The sequence below is a fragment of the Strix uralensis genome, chromosome 20, assembly GCF_047716275.1.
Source record: "Strix uralensis isolate ZFMK-TIS-50842 chromosome 20, bStrUra1, whole genome shotgun sequence".
NCBI lineage: Eukaryota > Metazoa > Chordata > Aves > Strigiformes > Strigidae > Strix > Strix uralensis.
This window is the reverse complement of record NC_133991.1, coordinates 9810956-9821226: the sequence shown is the minus strand read 5'-3', so window position 1 is coordinate 9821226 and position 10271 is coordinate 9810956. Positions and strand designations below refer to the sequence as shown.

General features: G+C 56.4%; 1 protein-coding gene across 3 annotated transcripts; it reads right to left on the bottom strand.

Annotated features, from left to right (window-relative positions):
- Nucleotides 1-428: 428 nt before the first annotated feature.
- Nucleotides 429-9303, bottom strand: ALDH3A2 (aldehyde dehydrogenase 3 family member A2). Of its 3 annotated transcripts, XM_074889814.1 has the most exons (15): nt 9105-9303; nt 8863-8944; nt 7962-8031; nt 7638-7799; nt 6577-6750; nt 5939-6170; nt 5746-5831; nt 5140-5348; nt 4864-4981; nt 4600-4741; nt 4259-4425; nt 3632-3731; nt 2599-2834; nt 1468-1591; nt 429-1150 (listed from the first exon to the last, which is right to left on the bottom strand). In XM_074889814.1, exons 5-14 carry the CDS (start codon nt 6736-6738, stop codon nt 1511-1513), a joined length of 1533 nt encoding a protein of 510 aa, XP_074745915.1. In that variant the 5' UTR covers nt 6739-6750; nt 7638-7799; nt 7962-8031; nt 8863-8944; nt 9105-9303; the 3' UTR covers nt 429-1150; nt 1468-1510. The 3 variants fall into 3 exon arrangements, with proteins under 3 accessions (XP_074745915.1, XP_074745917.1, XP_074745916.1); XM_074889816.1 differs by lacking the exon at nt 1468-1591 and having other exon boundaries at nt 9105-9295; XM_074889815.1 differs by lacking the exons at nt 7962-8031; nt 8863-8944; nt 9105-9303 and having other exon boundaries at nt 7638-7834.
- Nucleotides 9304-10271: the final 968 nt, after the last annotated feature.

The window sequence follows — 10271 nt, the reverse complement described above, 5'->3', positions numbered from 1 at the left end:
CTGGATTGCGAGACCACGTGGCTCTGCCCATGTCGGGCACACGAGGCCGGGGCAGCGCTTTGACGCGCTGCAGCAGCCGCGGGGAGCCAACGCACGCAGCCCGCGCTACCGTCCGCATCTGACCAGACCCCGGGGGGATATCAGGGGACGGATTTGCACAGGGCAAGACAGGAGAAACAGTTCAGCTCCTCCGCAGCTCCCAGCACTGCCTTGCCCCACGCCCTGCCTGCCTCTTCGGCAGCCTGCCTGCACTCTGCCAGAGCCCTGGGGATCCTTCCCCACGAGCGGGGAGACCATCGCGCCGGGGGCCTGCGCTCCGGGGCAGAGGCACCTTACCACACGCGTGTGACGTTCGGCCAAACCATGGCCAGAGCTGGCAGAGGATGGGCAGGATTCCCCAGGAGACTGCAGGGACTTACCACGCTTGGTTTATTATTTAAATTCTCAGTGTTTATTTAGTACTTGCAAAATATATCATTAAAAAGGCTTAGCACATGGATTTTCACCAGACGTGAAGAAATCCCACCTATTGCACAGTAAGTATAATTTTCTATTCTATATTAATTGCATTGAATAATAATTTTTAAATTTTCCTTATTGAAACGTTAATATTTCTAAGGTCCTTTCACCATGTATTTCTCCAGCATCCTCTCCCCAAGCTACAACAAGCCCCATATGATCTCCCAGTGCAAGATTACAGCAGACCCAGAAGCTCGAACACAGAGGAGTACACACTCTTTCAGTAATTGTTTTCCCTTGGAGGAATCTGACCAGGAACGGGTTTGTACTGGTTTTGGCTGGGATGGAGTTAATTTTCAGCACAGTTGCTAAGTTTTTTCACAGTAGGATGGTGCTGCGTTTTGGATCTGTGACCCAAGCAGTGTCTGTACCACACCCGTGGTTTAGCTGTTCTCCTGAGAGCTTGCACCCACTGGTCCCTCTGTTTCAGCACAGCTTTTTAGTAAACAGGAGTCTGAGCCTTCTCTTGGTTAGTATCTCTCTAAGGCTACTCTGTGTGCTCGACAGCTCACTGAAATAACCCAGTACAGAAGAAAAAAAGGACTTCTCAGCTTAAGGAAACAGACACAAAGCCAGCACTCAGAGTATGACTTGCACAGGGCGCCTTCTCCTCTCTTCAGCAGCAAGCCACCTGTGAAAGCAAAACACAACACCAATGTCCCGTGAAGGATCGGCTGACACAAACCCAGCTCCCTTTCCAGAACAGCCTCAAGCAAAGTCCCTTCGCTCAGGGTGACTTCCCCAGGGTCCGGCTCGCCTGCCTCCTGTGCCCTCGGCATGCACCGACTGCTGCTCATCTTGGCCCTGCGCGAGCCGCGGGCACTGCCGGGGAAAGCATCGCTCTCCGCCTCCAGGGGGAACCTTCTACAAGCCCCACATCCCTACTCTAACGAGGTTTTGCCCGATCTCAAACCAGGTCTACACACAGGAGAAGAAAAAGGCTCCTACCTCACCGTGACAGTCACAGCAGTGCTCTGAAACCTGCTCCTCCTTACCACACACTGGGCCAGCCCAGCCTCTGAACAGCCAGCACAATCAAGAGGGCTTTTCTCTTCAGCACAGACTGGTGATTCTGAGAAAACCCAAATGATTTCAAGATGCCATGAGTTTCCCCCCTTCGCTGAGAAGGCATTCACCTAGGCAGGGCCTGCCTCCCTGCTTCAAGGCCTGAGCCACTGGGTGGCTCTTAGACCTCCTCCTGGGCTCAGACACGCAGGCGGGTTATTTCTCCCAGCTTGTTGGGCTCCTGCACATCTCCTTGCAGCAGTAACAGCACAGACTGAAGGGCAGAGCCCTGATCCACCTGCCACCTCCTGTGCCCTCAGCAGCTGCTCCCTGAAGCTCACTGAACACCCGGGATGCACCGTTGAGCCTTGCAAGGGGCAGCCAGGATGGGCACACGCAGCCCCCGATCCACCAGCCACGGAGAACCACCAGCAACCACACCTGGAGTTTTAGATCTCACCCCTCCACCTCAGGAGGCATCTCGAGTCCTCCAGCCAGCACAGGCAGGCTGCTGCCTCCTGCAGAGCAGGGAGGACATCCTGCCCTTCTGCACCACCCAGCCAGAAACGGGAGGAAATGGAAAGAATTGAGCTGAGGTTAGACGGCGGCTGTGACTGGGCAAGGAACAAGAGCTTGTCGTAGCCCCAGGCTTTGGGACAGAGCCTCCCTTTCCCAGGCCACCACAGCACAGAACCTCAGCCCTCTGTGCTAGGCTATAAAGCAGCTCACAAGGCTGCTGAAGAAAGCCCTGGAATGGAAACTACTCCTAACCTGTCCAAAACATACCAGCCTCTGCCTCTGGAGGGAGCTTCTCACGGGTGTCACCTACCAAGGTAGAGTCACAAACAGTACAGCAGCCTAGGAGATCTCCCTGAGGGCTTTTCTATTCTAGATACTGCTTGAAAGAGTGAGAAGCAGATCCTGGTAATTTCAGGGGGGCCAGATATCATAAGTCTCATGACAGAAAAAGCAGGGCAGGCGCTAAGAAAGGGCTGCGGTGGCAAAGAGTGGACTTAGGGAAGGTCAGATGAATTGCACATGCACTCACACGGACAGCAGAGACCCAGAGCTCACCTTTATCACCACCGCTGCCACAATCCCCAGCAGGGCCAAGGCGATCAGTCCAATTCGAGTCTTGTTAAACCGCTTCAGGAGGAAGAACTTGGCCCAATCCACCTTCTTCTGGCTGCCAGGTGGGTACCGGAGTTTGTTCGTACCCTCCATCTTCAGGTCCTTGATCAGGCAGGCGCGGCGGTGGGAGAAGGTCTCAAAGCTGTGCTTGCCGTGGTATGCGCCCATCCCGCTGTTACCTGAGGGACACGACCCAGACAAGTCACACCACAGGCTCAGCTAGTCCAACCTTTGGCCACTTGAGGCCACCAGCAGGGCAAGAAGCCGCACAGGAAAACTTGCCAGCTGCACTGCATGTTACCTGCCCTGCATCCACCCCGCTGCAGTTTTAAAGCACAACTTCTCTATATTCCTGCAGAGAGGACAACTGATCCGTCCTCTCCACAGCACTTTTCAGACTCCAAGATGACCAGCTGGACTCCACTCTCCTCTTCCCCACCTCGTTTTCACTACACACTCCCCAGTATTTTGCTGTGTTCCTCTGTGCACTGTTCGCTGTGCCTCTGAGCCATCTCCAGCTCCCCCCTGGATGTGGCCACCTCTCAGAGCACCGTGTCAAGGCTCCGAGATCCGACCGGTGCTGTGCGTGAAGGCTTTCCTCGGGAGCTTTGCGGGGTACACCTCCGTTTTTCAGTCCCAGGACAGCGTGTGCTGTTCACAGCAGCAGAACACTGCTGGTTCAGTCAGCTTGTGAGCACTGTAACACCCAAACTCTCTCCTGCAAAGCTCCCATAGGCTGTTCTGTCACTTGTGCCAGTTCTCCCCAAGCTAAGGTCCTACCCTTCCTCCTGCAATTACCACTAATGACCCCCTGTCGTAAGGTACTCCCAGAATTTATTATTATTATTAAGATCTGCTATACGGGACCCTTCGGGTGTAAGAGGAGCAGGGGCACCCGGACACAAACCAACAGCTGGTGTTCCCTGGGTCACACCATACAGCAAGTCACAACACTTAAGGAGCCCCAAGAACTTACCAACACCACCAAAGGGTAAGGTTGAGAGGAAGAAATGCATGATGACATCATTTCCAGTAAACCCCCCACTGGAGGTTTCCGAGATGACTCTTTTGATTAACTGGCAAAAGAAAAAAACCAAACAAAACATTACAAAGGCCCAGAAGAGACCAGCCATGCAACTGAGCAGGACTGGGAGGGGAGCTACGAGCCAGCAGCCCATCATGTTCACTTCCTCTGGCTGACAACTCAGACAAGCCCTCTCCATGCAGCGTTAACTCAAGAGAAGTAGGAAAGTTCAGAGGAGGGATGGGAAAGATGGAAAAGATAGAAAGCTGGGAGCTCGCCTCCCTAGCAATACATTAAAGGTAACTAAATTAATCATGAAAGACTACATAGCATCAAAGAGGAAATTCAGCTTTTTATCCTTCTATTTTACAAAGTCATGCAAATACAAAGCACTTCAGCAGGAGAGAGGGAGCCTCCAGCAGCTCTGGGGACACTCACAGCCCCTGAGAGCCAAACGCTGTGATTCACGTGCAAAGAGGAGCCGACACAGACCCTGTGGGGAGCTGTGCCTGGGACCGGCCACATCCAGGGCCAAACCGTGCAGAGATGCCTCTGCGGAGGAGCACAGCCCACACCCACCTTCTTGTTGTTGGAGAAGACATAGAGGGCGAGGGGCTTCTCCCGACGGTTGATGAACTCAATGGCTTCGTCTACACTCTTCACAGTCACAATGGGGAGGACCGGTCCAAAGATTTCCTCCTCCATCACCTTTGACTCCGCAGAAACGTCGGTGAGGATCGTTGGTGCTGAGGCAAACGGGAGAGCAGAAGGCAGCGTGAGCAGGACAGAAGACGTGGTCCACTGAGGATTCCACCCCTGGCAGTGCCAGCATGCAACACACACCAAGCAAGCCACAGACACAAACAGCACACAGACAGCACCTGCTACCACCCCCCTACCCCAAGAGCTGCCAGAACCACCTATGAAGCAGGAGGCCTCATCAGACTCTCCCCCGTGAGCGATCTTCTGCCCTTCCAACAGGCCCAGAATCCTCTTGAAGTGATGCTTGTTGATGATCCTTTCGTAGTCTGGAGACGACTTCACGTCTTCCCCGTAGAATTCCTGCCAAAGGCCACAGCAGAACCAAAACACTCAGCAGATCGTCACAACAGCCACAGCTCCAGGAGCTCAGACCTGGGCTGGAACGGGGACAACTCCCATGGCACGAGGAACCCCACGCTCACCTGCAGAGTCACCTTGATGTTCTCCACCACCTTGCTCTGGATGGACGGGTCACACAGGATGTAGTCTGGGGCGATGCAGGTTTGCCCACAGTTCATGTACTTCCCCCATGTTATCCGCCTGCGGGGGAGAGGGAGACGGTTTCTCCGCAGTCAGGCCCTTCCAGACCCCACAGCCCACCCGACAGCGCCCGAGTGACACCAGTCCAGAGCTGTCCACCTGCCCACAGGGTCCCTGCCCCACTGCTGAGACCCCACCAAGGCCTCCAACAGCCTGACCTGCAGGCGACAGCCAGGTCACAGTCCGTGTCGATGTAGCAGGGGCTCTTCCCGCCCAGCTCCAGGGTGACGGGCGTCAGGTGCTTAGCGGCCGCTGCCATCACGATTTTGCCCACCGTGGAGTTGCCGGTGTAGAGGATGTGATCGAATCGCTGGGTCAGCAGTGCTGTTGTCTCGGGTACTCCTCCAGTGACCACGGGGTACAGCTCCTGCGGGGCCAACAGGATTTAAGGCACATATATCGAGGCAGCAGCTCTGCATGGGACAGACTCACTTGTGAGCTACGTTAGGAACTGGACTAAAGACAGCGATAACAGAGACGAGCTCTGCTCCTTCCCTTGAAATGAAGTTTCACTTGCAACTTTGTTCCACAGGAACTAAAAGAAATGGAGGTTGAAGCCAGGGCTGAGCCAGCCAACCGACCCACTGCCGCACATTAAGAACTAGGGCACATATAACCACCGGGCTCTCCTGAGGGTCGTCTCCTTCCTCAGCTCTTGCCCCCCACCTAGAGAAAGTGTAACTCCTGTGGGGCAAGGGTGTTGGGGTCACCCCAAGCCAGCACATCACAGAGAAATCCAGGAACCAGCACGGGGCCACGCTCACCCGGTCAAGGTACTGGGGGAGGAGATCAGCCACCAGCCGAGCCGTGTTCTCGCTGATCTCCGACGGCTTCACCACCACAGCATTGCCTACAAGACAAACGCAGCATGGCCGATGAGCCCTCGCCCTCCTCTCCTGCCCCCCACAGCGCCCATCCACGGCCCCACGAAGGATAGGGGCTGCAGTGGGTCCCCACCTGCTGCGATGGCCCCCACCAAAGGCTGCATCACCAGGACAAAGGGGTAGTTCCAGGCCCCGATGATCAGCACCACCCCCAGCGGCTCAGGGCAGATGTAGGCCTCGTCCCGCATCGTCAGCAGGTTCTTCTTCACAGGCTGAGGGGCTGCCCAAGATGGCAGCTTGTCCATGGCCAGGGCCAGCTCCCCCAGCACACCCAGGATCTCGTGGCTGTACGCGTTGTGCCCACACTGCAACGACAGTGAGCTTGGGGAGGGGACAGCCAAGGCCTCCACCTTCTGCACCCACCGCAGCAGCCCCATGAAACAAGGTAAATTCTGCTGGTTCAAAGTGCCTGATACCAGTAGCACTGCCCCAAAGAATTCCTAATGGAAGACAATCAGTCGGGGTGTGTGGGGCTCTGTACGAAACCAAAACCTGATGACCAGGACAAGCCTTCGCAATCCTGCCTCAGCCTATCTCCTTCTTAAAAATGGTGGCAGCAGACCTTGGCAGGCCACAGCGAGAGCCAGGACCGTGGGGGACATCAGCAAAAGCCATCTGGCACAGCAACAGCAGCCCTTGGCCTCCCCGCTTTCCCCTCCAGGCTGACCGCTGTCTGTGTGTGGCTGACAGGAGAAACCCCCCGCCCCACACCTTGTGCAGATCTGCCTTGATGGCTGCCAGGATCTCCTTCTCCTTCTCCTGCACCATCCGCTCCAGGGCCTTCAGCTGCTGCATCCTGAACTCCAGCGAGCGGCACCGGCCCGAGTTGAAGGCGGCTCTCGCCCGCCCAACGACCTGCTGCATCCTCTCCATGGCTGCTCAGCGCTGCAGGGAGAGAGCAGTGAGACCCAGCTCACTGCGGGGCCTCCCTTCCACAGATGGAAACTGAGTTTTCCCACAGGCACTGGACACACTCCAACCCCCCCAGCTCGAGAGCTGACAGCTGACGGTTCAGTCTTAACTCTGAAGTTTTAAACAATTTGTTGCGGCTTGTGATTTAGAAAAGTTTGAAAAGGAGCACAGGGAGCACCCCTGCGTATGCCAGCCAGGGTGTCACCAGGGGACGGAGGGCAGCTCCTGACAGTGAGGGGAGGCGGCCCCCGTCCGCGCCCCGCCACCGAGCGCTACCCAGCACCGCCACGGGGAGTGCAGGGGCCGCGAGGGCGGCGCCACCGGGGGGAGGCGGCCTCTCCGAGGAAAGCGACCCCCGAGCGCCGACCGAGCTGAGGCGAAGACCCTGCCCGGGGGTCCCCCCCCGCCCACCGCCGGTGTTCCCGCTCTCCTCAGCCGCTTCCGCCTTCCGCTCACGTGACGGCCCCTCACGTGACGGCGCGCCCGCGCGCCCCCCCCGAGGTGCAATGGGAGAGGCCGCGGGGGCCGCAGCGCCGCCCCCCCCCCGCGCAGGCGCAGAACGGGCGCGGCCGGGGCTGGGCGCGGCGCCGGGGCGCACCGGGGCGGGGGGGGCTGAGGCGGCCCCCAGCCCCCTCCCGAGCAGTGGCCCAGGCCTGGCTTCTCTGAGCGCGGGTTAACGGTCAGCCCCGGAGGAGGAGGAGAGCGCGGTGAGAGCGCCGAGCGGCCCCGCGGCGAGGAAAGGAGGAACGAGAGGGAAGGGCAGAGGACGGAGCGCGGTGCAGCAGCGGAACCGACACCCCCCGGCTGCTGCAGGGCCCCCGGGAACCGGCGGCGGGACCCCCGGGAACCGGCGGCAGTACCTTGCTTCCCGCCGTCAGCGCTGCTCCTTCCCTCCTCCCAGCGCCTCCGCCTCTGCGGGCTGCGTTGCAGGAGTGGCGGCTGCTGGCGAAGGCTGCCAACCCTCCCGGGAGCGCCGCCGAGCTGGGGCTGGCACGGACTGGGACCCAGCAGATTGTGAAATGCTGGCAGACGTGGGGCAGAGAAGCGCATTGCGTGAGAAGCTTGGGGGGGGGGTGTGGGGGGGTAAAGTCCCCCTCGGGGTTCCTTATCTAAGGAGGGTAAGTGGCACCCAGCGGCTTTACCCGTTGGTTTTTCCCCGCCGAGCAAATGCTGCATGAACTCACCGAGCACCTCAGCTGCCGGCAGCATTTCTGAGGCCAAGTGCTGGTGAAGGGGAGCACTTCCAGCAGCCTCCTACGTCGGGGGGAGGCAGAGACAAGTCGGTCAAGAAAAAGGGGCCAGCAAGTGCTGGAAAAGTGGGTGGTGGTTTGTAGGAGGCAAAGCAATCAACAGGAATAGCCTGGCCAGGACAGTGCAATTAACCTTGATACAGCACTCACGTGAGAAACAACCCCCCCAAAAAAAGCAGGGAAAGGAGCAGAGACAAGGCTGGGCTCATTCTAGTTAAAAATAGGCCTGTCACAACTTGTTCTAAGAAATACAAGGGGATTATTTGAAAAGGACTCCCGGGTTGTTACGCACTACATCTCTGACACGCTCTTACACAGGCTGGTTATTGCTAATGCTCCTCAGCTGACACTGTGCCCAGCTAAATCCCTGCCCACCACACACCTCTGCCACACACAGGGCCAGCAGCGGGGTGCTTGTGCCCAGGAGACAAGGCTAACGTGGAGCACAGGCTCCCTCCAAAGTTTCATGACATTTTCCCAAATCAGCGTGTCTCTCCAAGGCTGGGGGTGCCCTTTAGCTCAGCCGGCTGCGACTCCCCCCAAACACAAAGCTCGGTTTTGGTCAAGTCAGCTGGCTTTGCCGACAGCTTGTAGGCTGCAGCTCAGCCAGCACGTGAATGTTTCACAAGCTATTGCACAAATCTCTGCAGTAAACAGTCCACCACTGGAAAGAATGACAAGAGCAACTGCCAATACTTGCATGCAGGAGGCAACACGTGAAAGAAAAACAGGCTGGGCTTGACAGAGCCCTCGCACTGCGGGATATGAAAAGGACCTGGGTCTGCATTCCAGAAGACATGGGTGGAAGTGGGAACAATCCTCGCAGGAGCATTACCTGATGCGAACACGCTCTCCTTGATCCTGGCAGCATCCTTGCGGGTAGGGCAGGTTGGAGCTCTCTCCAGGCACCACACTGTCTGGAGGTCCAAGGAAAAAATAGATAAGGAATTAATGCTGCTGCAATCAGCGTAAAAGTCTGAGCTCTCAGTGTGGAGTATTGTGCTGCTATGCATCCTCTGCAGGCAGTGCACCTGCCCAGGGCTGTCTGCAGGAGCAGGGAGATGGTTATTTACCTACCTTTTTCACAGTGGCCATTCTCCAGAGCCTGTGAAGTTGTCACCCTTCAGCCCAAGGGTTTTCATGCCACAGCAGTGCTTCCTGTGCTTGGTTCACACGCAGAAGGCCAATGTCCCAGCTCATCCCAGCAGGCTGTCCTGTGTCCCTGCTTAAGGCTCCTCTGTATTTGCAGAAATGGGGGAGCAGCAGCATGCTGCATCCTGGGAAACAGTCCCTTTTGGTCCTTGTCTGGGACATCTTTTAGCCAATTATGGACAGGAAACGAGGCTGAGGGCGTTTTAAGCATTGCAAAATAGCAGCTGAGTCTCCCTGGAGCAGCTGGGCGAGACACATGGATTGCAGGGAAGCGTGGGATCTGGAGTGAGATGGAAGAATACCCCAGACAGCACCCAGTGAAATGCACGGTCTGCAGCGTGCTCCCCACGCCTAGGAGCTGACAGTATTTTCTATTTTTATTCAGTCACTAAGAAACAATAAAGAAGGAAACTATTTATGGGAAAGCAACGGAACTCCAGAGGAACTGGGAGGTGAGCAGTGCTGGGGGTGCTCTAATCCCCAGGGCTATACTGACAGCAGCAAGAGAGGTTTTATTGAGAAGCTGAGCTGGAGACTCCCCTCTCCCCTCCATTCCTTGCAGCCTCCTGCTCTCCCTCCCCCTCTTGGGGTCAGTTATAGCCAGGCACTGTAGAGAGACAGGCTCCTGCCCTGCCCAGGGAGCATCGCTTTGTGCTGTTCCTTGCCCTGCTCCCAAAAGCACGCAGCAGAGCCCGGGGAAGGAGGACTTTAGTTTAGAAGATAAGCTGTGCACTGTTTGGTTTCAAGAGTCCACCAAACAGCACAGCTAATCAATAAATCTTTTTTTAACTTGCACATCGTGCTCAAAGAACTTCAAGTTTTTAGCTAGGCTGACAATCCTCAATTTCTACCTAAATGTCTACCAAGTCTCAAGTTCTAAAAGTCACAGAGTCTGGCCAGTGGCACAAGAAGAGGGCAGATGCAGAAGCCCAAACAGCACCCAGTCATAAAAGCGGGTACAGAAGATTAACAACAGGGAGAGCAATGCCCAAAACTTAAACAATTTAGTGAGTATACAAACAACAAGCACCTTTGTATGATTGTATAAACTTTGTCTAAACTTTGAAGGTAAGGGAGTGCATGCCAAACAGA